The sequence below is a fragment of the Trematomus bernacchii genome, unplaced genomic scaffold, assembly GCF_902827165.1.
Source record: "Trematomus bernacchii unplaced genomic scaffold, fTreBer1.1, whole genome shotgun sequence".
Taxonomy (NCBI): Eukaryota; Metazoa; Chordata; class Actinopteri; order Perciformes; family Nototheniidae; genus Trematomus; species Trematomus bernacchii.
Genome location: NW_022987648.1, coordinates 15,348,890 through 15,371,756, shown reverse-complemented (window position 1 = coordinate 15,371,756; position 22,867 = coordinate 15,348,890). Strand labels below are relative to the sequence as shown.

General features: G+C 39.9%; 2 protein-coding genes across 3 annotated transcripts; one reads left to right on the top strand and one right to left on the bottom strand.

The window, feature by feature from the left end:
• The first annotated feature begins 643 nt into the window (after positions 1-643).
• LOC117485787 (zinc finger protein 292-like) lies at positions 644-12,010 on the top strand. 2 transcript variants are annotated; one of them, XM_034134488.1, is made up of 12 exons: positions 644-782; positions 1,877-2,022; positions 2,394-2,475; positions 2,725-2,857; positions 3,336-3,538; positions 3,825-3,961; positions 5,326-5,467; positions 5,639-5,923; positions 6,016-7,191; positions 7,438-8,201; positions 9,005-10,011; positions 10,577-12,010. In XM_034134488.1, the coding sequence occupies exons 1-12, from the start codon at positions 657-659 to the stop codon at positions 10,579-10,581; spliced, it is 4,206 nt and encodes a 1,401-aa protein (XP_033990379.1). In that variant the 5' UTR covers positions 644-656; the 3' UTR covers positions 10,582-12,010. The 2 variants fall into 2 exon arrangements, with proteins under 2 accessions (XP_033990379.1, XP_033990377.1); XM_034134486.1 differs by having other exon boundaries at positions 2,722-2,857.
• Positions 12,011-12,141: 131 nt separating this feature from the next.
• On the bottom strand, positions 12,142-22,479 carry zgc:152951 (uncharacterized protein LOC569013 homolog). The gene is given in 12 exon segments (XM_034134389.1): positions 12,142-14,541; positions 14,809-14,952; positions 15,030-15,119; positions 15,228-15,365; positions 15,733-15,930; positions 17,051-17,124; positions 18,000-18,185; positions 18,318-18,470; positions 19,635-19,689; positions 19,691-19,753; positions 20,252-20,491; positions 22,292-22,479. Coding segments are annotated over 11 exon segments (1,470 nt in total). The 5' UTR covers positions 22,292-22,479; the 3' UTR covers positions 12,142-14,412.
• Between the last annotated feature and the right edge of the window lie 388 nt (positions 22,480-22,867).

The window sequence follows — 22,867 nt, the reverse complement described above, 5'->3', positions numbered from 1 at the left end:
TAAGACCTCTGAAAGTTTAACTGCTATCCTATCCCATTAAAACATACTTACCCAAGTTTGCTCATTGGTCGTGTCTCGTTAATTTGGACTTAATCGTGATAGCGCCATAACAGTCTGAAGTGTGAACGAAAAACATACATTAAAAAAATATTGTGTTACAAATGGACAGCATCACCCTGTGTTGACTTACCTCAAACAAGTAGCCTATCTGTGTTCAATAAAATCAAGCAAGTTTCTCGTCTCAGTAAGTTGATGCTTATGGCCAAAACACATGAGCTCAAAGTTCAATAAAGTAACAAAGATATTCTGAAGAAAATATATATGGGGCCCGTAGCTCACACATGCGCTCTAACTTGTCAGGTCCCTACCATGTATGTATAATGCAGCTAAGTCCTTCGTTGAAAGTATTTTCACTTTCTAAACGCTGCAGAAAACTCCGCTTGTCATGTTAATATTCCCAAAAATATTTACCAATGTTTAAATCTGCATTTAACGTGGTTTAAGAGTATTGTTTACTCTTTACAACAACAAAAACTTCATCTGTACGTATTTATGACTGGGTTGCCAGGTTGCAGATGCTTTTGTCGTGAGCAGATAGGAGGATGCTACCTTACAAACCTGGCAACTTGGACTATGCGCTGGATACAGCAGACAGTATGGCGGAATGCGAGAGTGATTTGGAAACAGAAGGGCTTGAATTAGCTCTGGACACATTGTGTGGAAGACACTGCAGCAACCAGTTGTCTCTGAAGAGCAAAGACTATTGCTCTGAGTTTTGTGAGGTGAGTTAAACTCAATTGTGTTAAATGGTCTCCATAGTCTGCGTCTGTTTATTGCTAACGCTAACTAGCTATGCTAGCTAACATTAGCCCCCAAAGTAGCTCTGTTTATTGTGTAGCTAAGTTGTGTTTCTAAGACTGTTATATAGCCCGCCCGAAACACACAGAACTGATTACCTAAGTATAGATACATATATACTGTGCTACTGGAAAGGTAACTCCATATGGTTCCCATGTTTCTCGAGTTATCTGCCTGCATTTGTTAATGCTTAGCTTCATAGCTAACGCAGTCAGAGCAGAGCGTATCTATGTTTCCAGACTCCTATGTTCCCCACTTTAATATCTTCATGATTTGACACATTAAAAAGACCTTTCTAATGTTGTTATGTTCTGAACGATCTACATTTCTCTGAGTCAAACGTTGAATTCACCAACCATAAGCCTGACAGTCATGTATCAACAGTAAACTTAGTTTAAACACTATTTAAAATCAAATGTACGCCTTGTTAAAGTCATGCGTTTGTCAGGTTTTAGCCTTGCTTATACACTGATCTTATCCAAATATCTCATATGATTGGCCGATATTTCCTAGGGGTTTATCTAAGATCGAGATGTCAGAGTTATAGCTTGTTGACTTAACTGCAAAACGTTAACATATTTCACACATGTTGTACACAAGGATAATTATATTTCAATTGACAATAATTCTTACTACTGCTTTGGTATGGATACAATATTGAATACGTATTCTATGTATAACACGGTATATATTGTCATGATTCATTCCATATATTGAACCTCCTTGCTTTGTTATTAGACAGATACCTTTAATGTACCACACACCCAAGTGACTATCTGTAATTCATTTCTACAGCTTTCTCCTTGGTTAAACAAATAAGACCAACATAGAACCTATTGGATTTTTGGCACTTTAAGAATGTCATACTTTAAAATAATTGAAATGAAATGTGGATTGTTCACTACTATGTCATGCACTCAAAGCCTTGCTGTCATAATCAACTAAAGCTACAATAGATTATAATACATGAAGTGCATAATGTTTCATATTTCTACATTTCTGTCTTCTTTATGCACAGTTGGTTGAGGAGTACACAGGGCAATGGCAGGTTCCTCTCCCTCAGCTGAAGGTGCTGCGGACCGCACTCTGCAGCTTCACCAAAGCCACTGCTGCCTTCCCTGAGGACTGTCAGCACGTCCACTATGTTCTCAGCAGTATGGCCTTGTAAGTACTGTGTTACATGTAAGAGTGGCAAACATGCATACTGGGGAATTCTTAGCCTACACTTTGAATATGCATACCCGTAATCTAAAAACTAGACCATGTACTCTTGTGAACATGGCAACCTTGTTTGCTAGCAAAATGCTGGACCATACCTTTTTAAATACATTGTCCCAGGGCTAAAGTATACTAATGTTATGTTTTCTGTCTATTTTGGCAAACCAGTAGAAACCTAATAGCATTTTGCTTGGATCCGCTGTTAGTAGTGTAACATCAATGTTGTCGTCATTTACTCTGTGACAGTAGCACTTGCATAGAACACAACTGCTAAGGGTTTTGTAATTATCTGACATGTTCCTCTCATTGTCTTGCAGGAGCTTTTTTGAACTGATGCTGTTTTTCAGCAAAGAAGAATTTGTGGAAGAGCCTTTAAAAGACATCCTTGACTGCTTTCAGGTGAAAAAACTGTTTCAATACCTTGTTTTCTAATTCCCACAACACTTTTTATAATACCTAGATTCATATCTACCATTTGTTAATTCATTAAAAGTTGCCAGCACCTATCCAACAGCCAATTTTACCCCCCTGTTTTAAAATAAAACAACGTCTACCTCAGGGTTTGCTACTGATAGTCTAGTTGTAACTTTGATTTTTTTTAGTATGGTTTTTGTGTTTAACGTGTCATTTTACCTCTCTTTGCAGCAGTGCCACTGTCAGCTCCTGAGGCACAGGAACAGCTACCTTCAGCATGTAAAGCTCATCATCAAAGCCGGAGGCCCGTGGGAAAACCCAGTGCTGCAAGGAATCCTGAAGGAGGCCCACTTTCCACCAAAACAGGGTGGGCTCCTGTCCGTTTTGAATAGCTAATATAGCATACACACAGATAACACTGCATTATCAAGGAGGTCAGCCCACTCCTGTGAGCAGACTTACCGATGTTGTTTGATCAACAAGCATCATGGGTTTAATGGAGAGTACAGGTAGAAGAGGAGAGGTGAGCTAACAGCTTTGTGGAGTAGCAGTGCTGATTGACAGGGGGCGTGAGATGTTGTGTTATAGACTCTCCTTCCTGTCAATCATTCTCTATGAGATAAACTCACTTACTTTCAAAAGTCTAGTTTTAGCAAAGCTAGTAATTGATGATAAGCTGTTTATTAAAATGTTGTTTGTTTCATATTTAACAAATAATATTCCTAAGACTTTACGGTATATTACAACAACTTTGCCAGTATAGAATTCTAACAACACCAACATGACCCTAAGCAAACACCTAAATGTCATTTGTCACATATCATTGTGATTTTCGTCCAATGCAGTTGAGGACTACTTAAGCTCAGAGTTGGCAGTATTCTTTGAGCTGCGGATTCGCTACCTGCTGGCCTGTGAACGAATGCAAGAGGCCATGGCTCTGGCTAAAAGCTGCCTGGAAAATTTCGAGGCTGGAAAGCATCTGTACTTCCATCAGGCCTACCTGACCTGCCTCTACAAGGCCTCACTGCACGAGCACCTTCACAAGGAGGTAAGAGACAGGAAGTCATAATGGGATTTAGAACAAAGCGCATCGCAAGATCTCTAATAGTTGGACTATGATAGTATTAAATAATCTGTTATATATATATATAAATCAACCAGTAATAATCTGACAAATAATTAAAACCCAACAAATATTTATGATGCTGTATAAAAATAATATGTGTTAACATTGTGTGATTTAGGTTGTATCCATAGTTGTTTGTAATTCGTTTTGAATAAGTTTGCATTTGGTGTATTTTTCTAAGCATGTGCTTCTACATATTCCTCTTCAGATGGCGGAGATAGATGGCCGCGATGCAGTGGAGATCATCTGCAACACAGAGAGCATGGAGAAAGACGAGCTCCTGTTGTCGCTGTGTAAAGCTTTCCTTACCCAGCAGCTACACAATGGAGACATGTACTACATCTGGTAAGAATGATTTTTAATACATCACTCCAGTTTTATAGTCAAGTCACCAATTCACGAGTCCAAGTCACTCTCGAGTCACCACTCTTCGAGTCCGAGTCCAAGTCTGAGTCACCCAAGGAGTGTCCGAGTCGAGTCCGAGTCATCATTACCTGTGTTCGAGTCCGAGTCACCTAAGAAGAGTCCAAGTCAAGTCCGAGTCACAAGTCTTCATGTATTAATCTTCGTGGATATATGTGTTGTAATGTAGCTGCTCCTCTACATTGCTTTTATCCTGTCATGTTATACTAATGTGTCTATTGAACTGCTGTGAAGCCAGTTTGGCTACAATTCTTGTAATAGGTGCTATACAAATATAAAGCTTATTACTAATATTAATATTATTATTATTATTATTGTAAATGACCTATAATATGTCTAACTATATTTAAAATGAGTTACCTTTTAGAGAAGTGATTATATTTGTATGCCAATATTTTCCTATGGTAAAGTTTTCGTTTTGCACTTTTATTTTGATAGTAATAAGATCGGGACTCTTATTTTGAAGGAACTTTTACCGGTTAAATCGGTTTACTGATGAAGATTAAGCCCCAGAAAGCACATGGCTACTTAGCATGCAAAATGAGTCATTCTGCATGTTAAGTAGCCATGTGCTTTCGTGTTATGGCTGAATCTTTATTTATTGATTAGATCATGTTACTCTGATGATAGTGTTCAAGACAGCCTATATGTCTGAACTCGATGTTTAGAGTAATGTGTTACTGAGCCTTCTCTTCAATTGTTTCCACATAACGAGCATTTTGCGCTGCTCTTTTCCAATGTGGAAGCAGAATGTGTGAAAGCATACAGCACGATGCGGGGTGTGTCTCTAGACATCTCTAGACTGGAATAGCGGGGCCCAGTACGTGAACTCGCCTCGCAGGTGCACACGCCAGGATAGAGGACATCAGACTCCAGAGAAAACTTGCTCGAGTCCGAGTCCAAGTCGGAGCGTCAATGTACAAGTCGAGTCCGAGTCATCGTGGGGGAAAAATTCACGAGTCCGAGTCCCAGTCGCGTCAATCAGTGCACGAGTCCGAGTCGAGTCACGAGTCCCGAAAATCGACACTGGAGTCCGACTCGAGTCCAGGACTCCATCTCTGCATCACTCTAACACCGGACTATGATTATGATACACTTCTGTCATTTCCCCAGAGTTTATGATACATCCTGTAGTAAGGGGAGCTGGTGTCAGGGTGCACAGTTTGACATTTTTGATTGGTTCAGTTACCCCTGTTTGATTGCTGAAATAGGAATAGCTAGGAAAAGAGTTTGCTTAATTAAAATATAACTGATATATTTTGCTCGCCATGCGCTTCCTCCTGCAGGGACCTGGTGTTCATCTGGAGCAGGTTGCATCTCCGGGCCCATCCCTCCAGACATGGCTTTCTGGCTGAGTGCTTGCAGTTAGCTTCTTCCGCTACTAACGTCAGAGCCATCTTCCCCTTCATCAAACTGGTCACAACAGAGGTGAGACTCACATCATCACCTTTTACCATGTTGTGTTTCTCAGGACAAACGAAAAGAAAAAATGTAGCATCTTCCGTTTTCTGTAATTAAGTCGAAATGAAAAAGCCTTAATCATTTGATGCTCTTATCTACCATTTCATCTTGTTCAACCACTCTTTTGCCTTTGGATAGCTGGGAGTGGAAAGCGTCCAGGTGTGTGTGGAGCTTTGTGCCAGGGCCCTGCGGCTGGCTGACATGCAGGCTGACAGTGTGACCCGCTCTCTTGCTTGCAAGACCATCGCCTTCCTGCTGCCTCACGACCTGGAGATCTGTCGAGCGTGCGCCCTGCTGGTGTTCTGCCAGGAGCGCAGCCTGGAAGCTTACCGAACTGTCTGCCTGCTTTACAATCATCCCGACCAGGAGCCGCATCCCCAAAACAGCCCGGTCCGGACCAGCGTGCGATTCCATATTCTGCAGGTCAGAGGAAGATATATGATCTGCATGTATAGTTATTTTTTATATATAGCATTATAATCTGTGCCTAAAAATGCTGCATCTTTCTTTTCCAGATGCTCAAGGCGCGCCTGTGTTTCGACCCCGAGTTTTGGAACCTCCTGACCATCAGGACTCATTGCTTGGAGTTGATAAGTGACAACGTCATGAAGGCTGCTGTTCTCAGTGAGATGAAGGAGGAAGAAGAGAAGGAAAACAGGGAAGAAGAGTTCATAAATAAGTGTATAAACCAATCATGCAGTCCAGGTTTAAATCCCTGTCGGTGCACTGAGGCCGCAGAGACTGCTGTTGTGAGCCGAGACCTCCCAGAGGTGCAGGCTGTGGCTGAAGAGACGGAAAAGTGTGTGGCCCCGTCAAATAATAATCTTCTGAAGAGGAGAAAATGGAGAAAAAAGATGGGAAGGAAAAGCCGATCGTTGTCTGACGATGAACCCGAACGTGTAGATGATCCAGAGTTCAAATACAATCTCAAACTCACCTCTTTAGGCAATAAACAGATGTACTCACTAAGACGCAATCACATTAAAACGGAAAATTCAGCTTCCGTAAAAGTCCCTCTGAAACCCAAGAGAGAGTATCTTGCTCGGTGTGTGAAGAGCCAAATTCTGAAAAGGAAGGGTCGGAAGAAGCGATGGTTGCAGGGTCTCCCGAGGCTGGAGCAGGTGCAGACGGTTAAAAAGACCACGGTCAAAGTTAAGGAGAAGGTCATATACAAAGGGAAAAAGCGCGGACGGAAGCCCTTACAGAAAGTGGAACTCTCATACCCTGATAATGAGATATCCCGTAGAGAGGAAGAGTCTGGTTTTGAGGAGATAACTGACACAGAAGACAAAGAGCCGGGCATGCCTCACCTGGAGAATGAACTTGATCAAACGATCAAACAGGAAGAGAATCGATTTGAGCAGATGGATGATCTCCAGAGGGAAAATGGACTTGAGAAACTTCCAGACTCGGACTGTAAAAGCATTCTCGAAGAACTAACCCAAAAGGAATCTCACACACAGCTTTGTCTTTCTGTTGAACCTCAAGCTGCTGCTCCGGCTGTTGAAGCCGATCCTGAGCTCGATGGTCCTCCCTTATACTTAATAAATTGTCCAATAGAAGCGTTACACAGCTACTCTCTAAAATCCAAAAAGCCTGATGAGGAGAAACCCCCAGAATCCTCGGCACCGGACGAGGTTAATGGCAATACAGAAGAGGAGCCGAAACCCAAGGAGGAAACGGACACTGAGGTCAGTTTGTTTTTACCCTCTCAGGAATGTCATAATGCAGGCCTTTTCATTTTGGGAAATCACGTTCAGTTTGATTTGTCTTGTTGCATTATGCATTAGCAGCAACTTGCTATATTTCTGTGGAATGTGTGTGCTATTCAGGAAGAACACTTACTGCATATAAATGAGAAAAAAACATTTTATTTGACATTCTACTGGCTTTTCTTTCAATGTCATAGCACTCATTCTGTTGTCTCTTTTCTCCAGGTGAAATCCAAGAGGTCATGGAAGGACCGAATGCTGCGTACTCAACAATATGCCCACTTGATGTACCACTGCAACTTTTGCCACAAGGACTATAAAGGCTTGAATGTCATGAGGCATGCTCTCTCGCACCTTAAGAGTAGGAAACTCAAATGTATACTCTGTGAAAAGGCCTTTAAACAACTCCCCTTTGCCAAAAAGCATGTCATGGACCACATTGATGAAATGTCCAAACAGAAGAAGCGATGTACTGAGGACGCTCCTGCTGCTAATGGTGTAGCAGATCATGTGGACAATCAGCATCAGGATAAAAACACAACTTCCATTTCCAATGAGGAAACTCCTGAACCCAAACCCGCGGGGAAATGTAAAGTGTCAAGCCTCCAAAGGGAAGATCGAATCATCAGGAACCTGCGCACCCTCATCAAAAAGACAGCTGTGCTTCACAAGAAGTGCAAAAAACCTGACTCTAATATATACAGGCAGGTCGACTTCAAGGACGAGCAGGTAGTCATTCAAGATGGCCTGGTGATCGTGAAGGACCCCTCTGTGGTGGGGAGAGAGGGAGAGGAGGAGAAGCCAGCGGGGGAGAATGGCTTCAGTGTGGACATCACGTACCACCTGTGTCCCTCAGAGACCTGTGACAGAGTCTTCCTGAGGGTCAGCAGCACACTAACTAAGCACGCCATCAAATGCCATATCAGCGAAGAGAAGGTGCTGGAGAAGACCTTTGTGTGGGCCAAACACAAGTGCTCCATATGCCTCAGGTAAGAAAGACTCGTAGGATAACATCTAACATTTCCCAATGCTAGTTCTAGTGGCAATGTAAATCAGGGATGGTGAAAACTGACTTGTTAAGTGAATTTATATAGACCACACATGGCTTTTCACATGAGCAAATGTATGTTGCCTTCCGAACTTAAAGTAGCAGTTCACTCCAAAATCTATTTGTTTTATTTTTGCTCTTACTTGTAAAGCTACGTATCAATCTTAAGTTATTTTGGTGTGAATTGCTCCAGTGTTGGGGATATCAGTTGTAGCTATGGCAACTGACCAACATGTGCACAAGGAAGCATGCAGTTCCTCATGGATGAGCATCTCTTTGTCACTCATTGAGTTGATTTTGGTAGAAAGAAAATGTTTTCTACATGAAATTGCTCCCCACAAGGTCTGAGATTTATCTTGAGTAACTGGCTCATAACTTCTGCAAAGAGACATTGCTGTTTTGTCCTTCAAATCATTAGTTTTGGTTCTTTGAGCTCTATGATATTTGATGGAAAACGGGAAGCTCTGTGTCGGATGTCTCCAACACTCACACCAAAACGGTCTTGATTGATAAGTAGCAATAAACGTAAAATAGAAAATATGTATGTTTTGATTTTGGGGTGAACTGTCCCTGTGGGTACTTTTTTGGATACCGGATTAATATAATATTAATAATACAACTGTTATCTTTCCTCCTAAGGGGCCTAAAGTAGAATTTATGTCTTCATTGTTCTGAAAAAAATGTGTTTTTTCTTTTTTTGAAACAATATTTGGTTATTATCCTGACTGTGCTCTCCCCCCACAGGCAGATCCAGTTTGTGCAGCACTATAAGGACCACATGAAGCTCCACGACACCACGCTGCAGCACTTCTGCTACCATCAGGACTGTGAGCAGCGCTTCCCTTCACAGCAGGAACTAAAGGACCACGTCATCACCCATAAGCCCTTCAGACCTCAATGTCCATTCTCAGACTGTGAGAAGCTGTTCTCAAGCATTACAGGGCTCCAGGAGCACGAATGGAGACACTACATCCCAGCGCCTCAGAAAGATGAGCTGGAGATGGGACCCGGCCGGCAGATGCAGCAAAGTGCTGAAGCCCCCTGGAAGCAGAGGGTGAAAGTAGAGGAGCTGTGGCTGCAGAGTAAAAAGGGGCAGAGGGAGGAGGCCTCTAATGTCGAGGGCTCCAGAGAAATTAAAACTGAAGGTCAGCACTTCCCAGACGGCTATCAGCCGGATAACTGCCCAGAGAAAACAGTCAGTCATGAGCCTATGTGCAACACTAAATCCACCATCAATGGACATGAGCAGGAGACGAGGAGGACGGAAGGAAAGACGTCCACTGGTTCTGGTGGAGCCACTCCAAAGAAGAGCCGTCGGAAAAGAGTGCCCGTCGAGGTGGACCCGTTGAACGTCAAAGAACTGGAGGACTTGACCACTTTGTCCGAGGGAGTCCAGCGGGCAATAGGAGAGCCGCACATTACCGAGCACAAAACGTTCAAACCAGAAGAGCCCGCATACACCCCTTCCGTCAAAGCCCCCTTCATCCGGCCGCCGCCCTCCACCTACCTGGATGAAGCCCGGCTCTCCATGCGCAAGAGGAGGGCCCCCGAAGAGGTCGCTCCGAAGAAGAACACCACCTACTGGCACATTAAGAGAAATAAGGAGGAGCAGCAGGTGGAGGAGGACGTGCAGAAGGTCAGGCAGCGCTGCGACAAATGTCTCTCCTCTTTCAGCAGCGTGGAGGAACTCCAGAAACACCAAGCCCTCAACACCTGCTCCGCACTCTTTGGATTCGACTCAGACGATGAAAGTAAGTAGGCTGGATGCAGGGATCATATCAAGTAGTCTAACCTGGACGTTAGCATCCCAATGTCTCCCTCAACAAAAGACTATGCAATTGGATTTTGTATTGTGACAAACAAATAATTATAATACATACACATATTTTTTCAAGCAGGATACTCCGCATGTATCAACAACACTTTTATAATAGTTGTAGTAATAGCTAACGTTAGGCTATAAACTGACTACTTCCTGGAAACATAGCTTTGCGTCACCACTGCTAAGCTAAAGGCAGACTTGATTTTGCCCGTGATGGCGTTTAGTACGTAGTCTCATTTAGCCACTTTAGCGTTAGCATCCGCAGTTTGTATGACTCATAGAAGCTTTAGACATTCACCTGTAGGGTATTAACTCACTTGTTTTTTGTCCTAGACCATAACATGAACATTTCTTAAGCTTGCGTTCACCACACATCTTATTTCAGACGTCTAACCAAAAAAACATTTAGACGAGGGAACGGAAGTGCTGAACTCATTCCTGGGTTGTAGGACTCTCTAACCTACCGCTGGATGATCTTTGTTTTATTTGTTTAGGTTAGTAATGACTGAAGAGGAGCTGTAACCATGGTGACCACTCTACTCTGCCACCGGGCTCAGGGCTAGCATCAAGATGGAGGAAGACTCTCATAATACTACAGTACTCAAAAGAAAGAGGAGATTTGTGCCAAAATAGCTAATTTGGGGATTTGTATTTCTCTTCAACTGATGAAACCTTTTCGAAGCAATATTTTGCATAGTTAAAACTATATTTTAACACATTCTTTTCAAAATATCATATAAGTATATATAAAAAAAACTAAACCTGTGATAATTATCATGTTTTCCTCTTCAAACAAATACTATGTTGGTTACTGCATTCGTTTATTTCACCAACAGAAGGCCAATATTTGAAGGGTTGTCTTTGGCTTGTCCCGTTAACACTATCAGGTGAATGTCCATGTCGCTCATATACTGGTTAGTGAGCCTGAAAAAAAAGATTTAAACCACTTGTTCAGGTAGTTTTAATTTAAATATATTGTTTTACTCTCTTCACTAAGCCTTTATTTGATCAAGTGTGCTTTTGATTTGAATCCCTTTAAGACAAAAGGTTGCCGAAGTAATTTACTCCAGGGACAACTATGATTTACTTTACACTGTAATCTATTTTGAAGGCAAAAAAGCAGGCATTAAGAATCTGGCTTTGAATATGTTTTCTCTTCCTGACTTGCTGGCAACACTTGAAATCATTTCATTTAATGGCTTCAGCTCTTGATTTGAACCTTTCATTATGTATTTACATACAGTATGTCATGAGCAGTATTTGCAACTCTCTGAACTATTGCATCAAACCACATAAATGGATGGAAAGATGAAATGTGTTTCTTCAATGACTGTCTTCCAATCATGCACTGGTTTGAGCTTTGGTAAAAAGTGTCACTAATAATGACTAACAGTAGATATGTGGTGGTTGTACATCTATACTGTTAAACAGTATTTATTTCTAAATAAATCCTCCAAAGTAACTTTTGAAACTAAGAGGTGGATGTAGGATTTCCCGGACTGGGTTTTCCTTTGTCAACAAGTCTTCTGATTATGGTCTGACAACAGGAGTGACTTGCATATTAAAATGTCTGAAACCCTGTGATCATGCCTTTGTAAAGTCACACTATTATTCTGTACAATACGCCACATATTTATAACTTCATTAGTGCCAAGAACAAATCTGTTTTGCACTGTCGGTAGATATACAATTTAAAATCTCTGTTCACTTTGAATTTATTTTTTAATTCAGTTTAACCCCATGTTATGTATATACTTTTGAGATACTCAAATAAGTTTGTATGTGTAATCTTTTTTTATGGGACTGTGCACTTAAACCTGCTTATTTATATGTACAAATGTTAATATATTAGATTTGTAAATGGAAGGACGATTTCCCATCTATTTTTCATCAAAAAAAAAAAAAAGGGATTTCATTTGTTTGAATAAACAAATGAAACTAAACGTTGTCATTGGTTTAATATAATAATGTATTCACATAAATCAACAATCCAGTTTTCTTTCTTAGTTTCATTTGCTTCAAAAGAAAATGCAGTGAGTTTACACAGTAAAGGAGACGGTTAAGTTCAGGCATTGCATATTTATTGTTCATAAACATATTGCTTTATTGTTCACCCCAGGAAAGAGGAAATAGAATATATTAGAATTTCTTGTTTAAAAAACTTTTTGCGTCACATTTTCCTGATACACAAGGTTCTATAAAGTACAGGGAAAATCTAAATACATAAATAAAATGTACTTGTTCAGTCCAGTTTAGCCAACAAAGTGTATTTTACCATCGGTCACTAAATAATAGAGTAACAGGAACTCAGGTTATATTCTCAATCTATTGCATTCCAATAACAGGCTCTAGAGAGTTGACAGGCTGTCCGGCTACAGAACAGCTTTCAACAGTTTCCAGAGTCGTGCAGCGAATGCATTCCAGTTTTTAACACATGCTTATTTCACCATATGCTCTGGTGCTGCTTATTTTAAGGACTAAGAAACGGACACGATGTCTTTGCAAAGGAATATGGAGAGAGATGGACATGTTATACACAACATGCATCCTACAGTGCATCGATGACATCAGACACCCTAATATCGTTTCCTCACACATTTTCCTTTGACCTGAGATAAGAAAATCCTTCAATTATGGAACCAAAGGTAGGTCCTGTACAGATTTAAAGGCAGAAACCCTAAAGTAATATAATCTACACTCAAATTGCTACATTTAATTATATTCATGACTAATGATCTGGGTAATAAAACAAACAATAATTGAAGACATGAAGTTTTTCTTCACTTCCCGCAGACACCCTTGAAATATCTGGACAAACAGCCCATAAATCTCACACTGACCAACAGTTAACTTTTTTGTTTGTGAAAAACACAGTACAAACATGTCTGAACAGCATTCAGAGTTGGTGATACACATGCAAAGTGGCAGAGTGCTTCCCAAAGGGGTGTAGCTATGATACATATTTCTAGAATTCAAAATATTACTATATATATATATATATATTTTACTAAATAACTGCGCTTAAAAACACAGCAGTAGTCATTTCAAATGGAAGACCTGGATCAAAAAGAGAGGGGTGGACATCCATGTAGGCTAACATAAAGTAAGGAAGTAACAAAATAATAAAAAAAATAATCAAGCCATGCAAAAGCGCTGTAAACAAGATTTTCTTTTATAATAAATTCATTATCATAGTTTTTTTGTAAAAAGCTTCAAAGAATGTTATCTTGTTCTACAGCCAGAGGTGAAGTTGTCTTTATATTTTAATATTTAATATCCATAAGTTGGATACTAATGTTTAATTTCCACAGCTTGTAGTTTCTTTACCTGTAAAAAAGCATTTTAAACATTGGAGAATGAGGAGAATCTGCAGCTGCTAAACTTGACTGTGTAAGTTTGTGAGTTAAAAGGGCTTCGATATGGCTTTCCAAGGCAGGGTGTGTGTCTCACCTACCTCTGCTCTGATGAAATGCTCCACATAAACCGCCTGCTGAGTGTTGTATTGGACTGAAGAGGGTGGTAATCTATGACTCCCGAGTTGCTGACATAGTGTTGAGGACATGGAAGCCATGTTGAGAATTGTTAAATTATTATACAGTATGCTTTTAGTTCATTTTTGAATGTCCTTCCTAATTCAAAGGTTGAAGTGCTTGCCCAAGAAAACTCTGAAGAAATGTTACATTTTTGTAGGACAAAGTTAGATTTTCTTGTCTTACTATATACAGTATTTGGGTAAACGGTGTTTGTACTATATATCGTTATACTTGAGGAAAAAACACTAGTCTATTTTGTCATTCTTTTTCCTGAATTACAAAAGTCAGATTTCATGCGATCTAAAAATGTCCAAGTTGTGGACTTGGTTATGAAGTAGGTCCATATCCGATTTCAAGAATTTAGACCAATTACAATAAATATTATAGATTTTTTTTCTCAACACACTAAATGCAGTCTTTGGGTAGGGGTTCGATTAATAATTTGGGAAAGTTTCAGGATAAAATTGAACATAGTACAATAATAACGGAAGTCAATAACATCTTGATTTCTAAATGGCTCGATTATTGTTGCTTCAAACCAATGAAAACGTTGATGTTCAACTCGTACGTATGACATTTAAACATGGGGGAGAAGTATGACTCTATGGGACAGTGCAAACGCGCCCCTCTCACCACTTGAATGTACAGTTTGTTTTGCATAACGTCGATTTGCATGGTTGAGGACCAGTGGATTGCATTTGTGAAACACATGGTCACCGACCTTCTGGTTTCAGAGGAGATGCAGCTCAGTAGGAAGTGGACAGAAGCAGAGACACACTGGAGCAGCAGAGAGATGCTCAGTGTGTGCCGTTGGTGCTCCAGTCGTAAGGGAGGAAGATGACTTTGGTCTTCCCAGCAGATATCACATCCTGCAGGCTGTTCTTCTTCGGGGAGTCGCCCATGTGATCCAGCACCCACTTCAGCAGCTGCAGAGAGAGAAAACACAGGGTTAATGGATGGTATTTATTCACAATTATCATCGAAATATGATTAAGACACTGGCAACACTAACTTCAATTTTGTTAAAAAAATATTTGTATTGCATCATACTTTTGGTACAATTTAATACAAAAAAGTATAGTATGTTTCTACTTTAACTTGTGAAAAAATATTTCAATATTTCTTCCACCACTCCTGTGATTCCAGTTTTTGAAAAAAAGACTGCGCAGTGGTCAGTTGGGAGTCAGAAGTACCTTTTCATCCGTTCCTCCAAAGTCAGCTTTGTACCACTTGAAAATCTGACTGAGTCGCACTTCTCTTTTCCCAGAATCCACCAGGCAGGAGTCATCGTTTTCCAGGAAGGCCTCTGCTGCTGTGCGGAGCTGGCTGTCGATGTCCTGATAGGGTAGATCAGATTTGTATTCACCACATATGTTGCAGATACACTTAATCCATATTGCTGAACTCTGCTCACCTTTGGAGTGTATGTTTTGATGGGTGGGCAGCCCTTTGCTCCACAGTTCAAGGCAAAGTGAATGAGGGGCTCAGCATCTGGAAGCGCCACCTAGTGGACAACATGAGAAATAGAACATTACTCTAGTTATTCTGTCAAAACAGTGTCTATCTTGTGAATTATTTAAATGTTCTGTGATTTAACAGAATGTCTGAATACCTGTAGTCGTGGGTCTGTTTTGGAAAAGGGCCTTAATAGCTGAGCCATTCCTCTACTGTTCCCTCTCAGAACGCCATTCTCAATGTCCTGTAGTGTGAACAACTCTCCTCCAATCAGGTAGCTCACATAGTTGAAGAACTACATAAGGGACAGGAACACAATATATATTTTTAATCAAAGTACATGTATCAAATATTAAGATAACACAACCATTTATGTCACTTAATTTGCATGTTTATCTTTAGATTTCACTCTGGATGTACAATTATGTACATTATAGGAGATACTGGTTAAAATCAGCATAAAGAAATGGCTAACCTCAACTTCAACATAGAAACATTATCTAAGCAATATTGATATCTACATATTTTTTGCAGCACTATTTCAAAGTATTAAAAAACACATAAATATTTTCATATTGTATTTTCAATTACAGTGAGGACTATGGGCTATGAGGACTTCAGGAGACCCTGTAGCCTCTTAAAGTGTGGCTGTGTGACCCTACTTTGTATCTCTGCAGCATGTTGGTGGGGGCCCCCAGGCGGAGGTTCCCGTGGATGACCAAGGCGTTGTAGATGTTGATGAAGAAGGCCAGCTTCTCCTCCCGGCTGAGAGAGAGCAGCTCCACCCGCTGCAGCTGGATGGCCAGCTCACAGTACCGCTCGAAGGCAGGGTCACCTGACATGCCCTTGTAGTCCACAGACTGGTGGAGCAACAAGAAAACATACAGTACCCTGTTTCACAAATATGCACAGCTTAACAAACCCATCTCTAGGAGCCAATTAACACCGTGGGTATAAAGGTAGGAACCAATGTTCGTGGTTAGAGGTTCCGCCGGAAGGCCATACAGTTTTTGGCCACACACGGAGAACACACACAAAGAACACACACACACACACGGAGAACACACACAAACACAGGATTACAAACATTTGCTAAAGGTATTGTGTGAACCGTAATATTGTGTATGGTGAATAATAAAATGAAGCAAGTTAAATGGACACCAGTAAAAAGGAAATACATGGACTGTATTTAACTGGAAACTTGGTATCTGACTTTTATTCACCTGGCAAATGTTATGTGCGTCAATTACGCAAACATAGTGGATCCTCAGAGGCTTAAAGCGTTGGCTTAGCCTCTACACCATCAATTATATTTGCACTTATATGTGTAAAAAAACAAAGTCTATATGGCCTGCGCTCTCAAGATATTATTCAGATGCTGGTTCCTAAAGTGAGAGCAGAACTAGGTAAAAATTCAGCTCCTTCTGTCTGAAATAATGTACAGAAGGAGCTGAAACCGTCAGATTGAATCACTATGGGGAGTTCAAGTCCATCTTAAAGAACAGAGAACAAGAAACCATTGGTCGATGTGATTGCTCTTACACCCCCTAATTGAAGTCGTTTGAAAATTGTGCCAGTTTTTAAATGTTTTATAATAGTTTCTTTTATTTGCATATTGACTGGTTTTATTTCTGTTTTACGACCCCTGTATTCGTCTGCCTGTTTTGTTTTGGGTTCATTTGTTGGAACATTGTTCATGCTGCCCTCTTGGCCAGGTCGCTCTTGAAAAATAGATTTTAAATCTCAATGACACATTTACCTGGTTAAATAATATGAGTTAATATATATCATCTTTTTTTTTTGTTTGACCTTTTAAGATATAGCAGAAAAGGATAGACCTGTAAATAAACCTGTTTGTCTCCAAAACACCAAACCTCCCCTAACATTCACCTTCCAAGTGCAATAGTAAGCAGTGTATGCCATCTAATCATAACCAGTTAAAAATCAACAGACAGATGAAAACACTCTGCGTCTCCTTACCTTGCCGTCAGCAGAAAGATGTTCAGAGAACAATTTCAGGATCAACTCCCGTAAAAGCAAAGACAGCTCGGCAGCTGAGAGAGAGAAAGAGATAGAGAGAAGGGTTAATGTTTTAGATTAAACAGTGTTCTTTGGTGAGACCAACAAAACCAATATCTGAAAGGTAAAAGCAACTGTGTTAGCAAAGCAGCATACATGTTTGGTGAGTGTACTCAGAGTAGCTGTGAAATAATCCATGGGGGAAAAAACTAAATCATTTGCATAAAGATCAGGCTAGTGTTGTCTACAGATAAGATACTTAGTACCTGTGGAAAAAGAGAGCACTGCAGATGAAGCATAATAATGCTAACAGTGATTATGGTCACCTCTGTGTTCAGCACGGAGTAATTTGTTAGTTAGCTTCTGGAGGTGAGCAACATTCAGGTATAAATACAACGCACCAAACATCTAAGCACGACCAAAGAACAAAACACTTGGGAGAAGAAAAGAATCATCAGAAGATGACACCAGACCTGCAGAAAGCAAACATGGGTTTGAAATAGGGCTTCAATGATATACATTTTTCAGGCCAATTTTCCCTTTTGATCAAAATCAATGGATGAGGTTTCTGACAGACTAAATAATTATAGCACTGAATTTACAATATAACATTACAGACTAAAACAAATCTAACTACAGCTTAATTCTAAGGGTCAAGCATAGACGTTTCTGTCCATAATTTATCATAAAAGGCCATATATACAAGATATATCATTAAGCCCTACCTCAGTTCGCCCCACCACAAAGCTCACAGACATAATACGCACCCCCAAGCCTCCAAAGAGTTCATAAACCAAAGCCAGCAGCAGCAGAGAGAGGACGGGGGTTAGAGAGCACTGGAGGCCCCCAGTCAGCCTGAATCTACAATGTGAGTGCGTACGCCCCAGAGCCGGGTCTAGTCCTGACCTACCCGGGATGGGGATGCAGGCGGCCATCCGTCCTGCGTTGAGGGCCGAGTGAGGGTCGTGCTCGAGCAGCCTGTACAGAGCGCCTTTCCCCTCTCCAAAACAGACTTCCTTCTCCCCACAGCCACGCACACTCACCATGTACTTCTTCTGCATCATGGCCTGGCCAGTGCTACAGGCCTCAGCCCTGGCTGGCACACACACACACACGCCACAGACAATTTGTATCAATCAGGGCATCAGATTATGCTATTAACTGCTTTAGAATCAGAGTGACAGGACGCTGAACGCCTGTTTGACTGCAGGTCCACAGCCTTACTCACCCATGCCCTTCTCTTTGTGTAGCCAGTCAACCAGCTGGTCACTGGAGAAGCTCTTTTTGTGTACTGTCAGCCCCTTCCTATGACTGCCAATCACATTGCCATGTTTGAAGTTCTCTACCAGGTCCGCCAACTCATCTCTCTCACACACAAACTCTGTGAGGGTCAGCGACATATGTACAAACACAGAAAATGTTGTTGGTGGGAAAGGTGGCAAATTAGTTTCATCAGGTCATAGCTTCTCCTTTTCTCTTTGGTTATTGTTTTTTTTCAGTGTTGCATCTACTATTTTTATTACTTTGTTGCTATGTATTTGTGACACTTTTGTTTTTGTTTACATTGTAGTACATCATTGTTTATTGTTCCATATGTAATTTCACACATTTTCTGATCCTTATATTTTGCTTGTTTTGTCTTTCCTTGTTTTATTTTAACTAGCTTTTCATTTTTGATGTTTTTGTGTAGACCCCGGGAAATAAAGGAATAATCCAGCATGGCTGTTCGGTTTCTTTGTATTTAAAGAAAGAAAGACCAAAGAAAAAAAACGTACCATAGAGTTTAGGACTATTTTACTTAAAAAATATATATATTTTTGCCCTTTTACCACACAACATGTGGTGAAACATATTTAAACAGGACATATCTTCACTATATCCACTTATTTGGATTAAAGAATTGGGAAATGACAGCATTGAATCAAAGTGGTTCATTCAGATTAACAACTTTGAGAGTCAGATTCTCTCCTAATAACACGGGGCTATACAGTGGCCTACATGCTCCTCATAGCAGCCAAATCTGGACAGAATTACTGAAATACGTCAACGGTATTATAAGAATTGTTTTAATCAAGACTGTCAAGGGAGTAAAAAACAGATGGAATGTGTTAACATAATGATATAATTCAAACGCAAATCTTACTCCACTAAGAGCTGTGTTTGTGTCTCTTTGGACAGACTTTGTTTACACTGTAGGAGGTTAAAGCCAAACAGGTACTGTGCTGCCAGACGGAGTGTCATGTTTCCTGTATCAACTGTGTGTGTTAGCAAGAGTGACACACACATCTGCTGTTACCCAAACACACCCCTCAGTGTGGTTCATTTCACCATCTCATTTCTGAGCACAGTAAACCATCAGATCTTTTTAAATACACTTCAAGATAAACACACCATGAAATGTGCATTCTAATAGGGTTAAGGCATTGAGTACAGCAGTGTCAAATGTATTTCTGCACAAAATCTCTAACAAATGATATTGCTGGCAAAGAAAACAACTTGAATTGGGAAAAGGAAAAAGTGTTTTGTCAGAACCTGAATCCCTCACCTCCATCCGTCTCCCCTGACGTGCTCTCTGTTGGATTCTCCTCTGGGAGGGGGGGGGGCGTCTGCTGGAAGAGGCTCTTTCCTCACAACATTCACCAGCCTCTGCAGCTCTTCAGGAGCCTGAGGACAGACACACATGCAAGTGTTTGATTTGTATTTCTATGCATTTAAATGTATGTGTACGGGAGAGGATTAGGGTCAGATGAAAACAATTTTTTGGGGATGTGAAGAAGAAAAAAGTTTTTTTTTGACTGACCTGACTTTTTTCTCAGAATTCTGACTTTAATCTCAGAATTCTGACTTTTTTCACATCCCCACATTTTTGTTTTCGTGTGGCCCTAATCCTCTTCTGTATATGTTTGACTTTTTGGTATACTGTACATATTATTTGGTCGGTTTGCTTTGCCAAAATGTTATTGGATATATGGCATAGGCTTAGGCATGTTCTTTGTATTGTTGTATTTATATTGTGTGAAAAACAAAGTACATGTATGGGCAAAATGGTTAAATAATTTAAAAGAGTTAAACCACAATTTCAAAAATTAGTTTTTTCTGCAATTATATATTTTTTGACACTTACACAAAACATTTTATACATTAAACTTAGTTTCTTCTCACCATTTTCTGTAGGTCATCATTCCCGCCTACATGAATATTGTTGAAGAAGATCTGAGGCACGGAGCTGCGTCCGGTCAGCTGCTTCACCCTGGCTCTGAGCTCCGGATGCTTCCCCACATCCACGTCACACACTGGGACCCCCAGACCCCCCAGGGTGGCTTTAGCCTGCACACAGTGTGGGCAGCCCTGGATTGAGTACACCGTGACCCGGCCCAGAGAACTGCTCTCAAACTCCTCCATCTGCTGCAATAAAGGAAACATAAGAAAGCTAAATGTTTTAAACTTCGACTGCCAGATAAAAGAAATGCTGCGCTCCCTGTTTTTCCTGATCAACGATATGATTCACATGTGTACACAGGTACTTTATTCAACACACTTAAATGTTGTTGAATTCCAATGTATAAGCGACATACCTTTTGGCCTGAATAAAGCTTTAAACAATTGCATTTCTCTGGGTTAGCTTGTGGATTCCAATTTTTGACTTTTTCAAGTCTTTATATCGTTGAAAGTGTAATTCTACGCTTTTTGGGCTTTTTGTGTTATTGGGTAGCTCCATATTGTCTGTGTTTTATTCATGCATGAAGAGTTGGTTTCTGTAGCTTAATGCTAGTTAGGAGCAAGACTTTTATTTTAATGATATTCGGAATAATATTAAAAAACAGTTTTGAACCCAATCCTTTCCTCTATCCGGATCTATAATATTTAACAAAAAATCAATGTTACAAATATGAAGAAATGTTATAATGCAACGTCAGAAAATATATTCAATCCTAATTCCCCCTACTTAGTGTTTCAGACTCTTGAAAGACTGATTTAAAAACAATTTAATAGTGTGATTTGCCTAAATGTGAAAAATGTTTGTTTGTATACCTACACTTTTCTTTGTTGACACTTAAAGCATGAAATTGGTAGTACAAAGAAAACTGCAGGTTTAAAATGTATGATTTATTCTGACTTCTATTTAGACAAGATCCAGGACATACTAATTATTTCATATCTGTTCCACTCTTTACAGATTTGTATCTCTCTCTTTCTTCTGATTTAATTTGTGCTTTCTCAGGAAGGAAACTGAGTTATTTAGCAAATGACTAAAGGAAAGAAGTTACTTTTTTTTGACAATTTCTAATAGTACTGTATGTTGAGTTATGTTGGCCAGTTGAGAGATTTAAACCAGTTTCTTTATTACTCTGGTTTGAGGAAATATGTTTGCATCATTTGGGAAATTACTTAAACAATTTCCTCTTAGCTCATTTCAGAACATGTCCTTGTGTTGAAAGCAGGCCACTGTGATGTGTAACGATGTGAAATGATAGAAACTGAAGTAAGCCAATAAAACAGTTCCTCATTGTGACAGAGTTTTAGTGCAGCAGTTAGGCAATATCAGCCTGTCAGGCTTATCAATCAATACCACACCTAGTGTTGAAAACATGGTCAAATTCCATGTCCTGATTTCTTAACAAAATAAATGCTTCCAAAAACAATATGCAAGTGAGAACATAACATTTGCATTAAAAACAGTCCACAAGCATTGACTCCACAAAATGTTCTTATTTTATAATTGATTTACTACTAAGGAATTTTCCCGTCCGCCTGTATATCAGCTTCATTTATACAGCATTTATACAGTAATAATACCTTATTCAGAATGTTGATAAAAGATGAATGCACATTAACTAAGCCTTTAAACCAACAAATTAACTCAAACTAAAGTTATACCAATATCCCGAATTGTAAAATAAAACGTATTATTATAGAAAATGTTTACATGTTAGTGGTTGTAAAGGGTTACTAACGAGCAATGCTAAAGTTACTTTAAATGTGCAAAGTTTCTTATGGAGTTTGGCACTGGATACGGTCGTTTGCTCCAATACCTAAGAAGCGATAATATCAACAGAGATTAAATCATTACACAAGTCGTTTAATGGCATACGATAAACAATATTTAACGATACAGGTATGTGTATACAAGCTAAACTATGCAGGGGCGAAAGGTTAAACAAGCTAATGTGGATCTATTATCAAAACATAGTGGTACGTTACCTTTACGCGATTTACTCCCTTTCGTTATTCGGCAGTACAGTTTTAAATCGTGCAGTTGCGTTCTTCTTTCCTGTGAATTAAAATGCTATGTGTGTTGCCAGCTGAGAGGTCGCTTATCTTGCAGGTGTATTTCCACACAGCTGCACTGGCAGAACATCATCATTGCGCAGGCTAGCTGCTTTTATTTAGCTAGCTATCTTGTCCTGTGATGCCTTCAGGTGCTCCTCGTAAATACGATTGATTATAAATAAAAACATCCAAAACCTAAATTACCAATACAAAAAAACAATCACATGTTTAAAACCTAAAACCAGATTTTTGTATCTGTGAACTGAATTCTGCATTTTGTTCTAATTAAAAGGTCCCCTTTTAACATGGCATATACAACCATACATGTAATTATTATCGAACAAAAAAAGGACTGCTTTGAAATGTAAAATAATCTATGAAATTCTAGTTAATCCTTAAAAACACGTTGGTCACATAACTTCTGATGATTTTCTTCAGATAGTAGAACCAAGTATTACGGGTTGTTGTTCATGTGTATTTAGGGTTAGGGTTAACCATATAAACAAT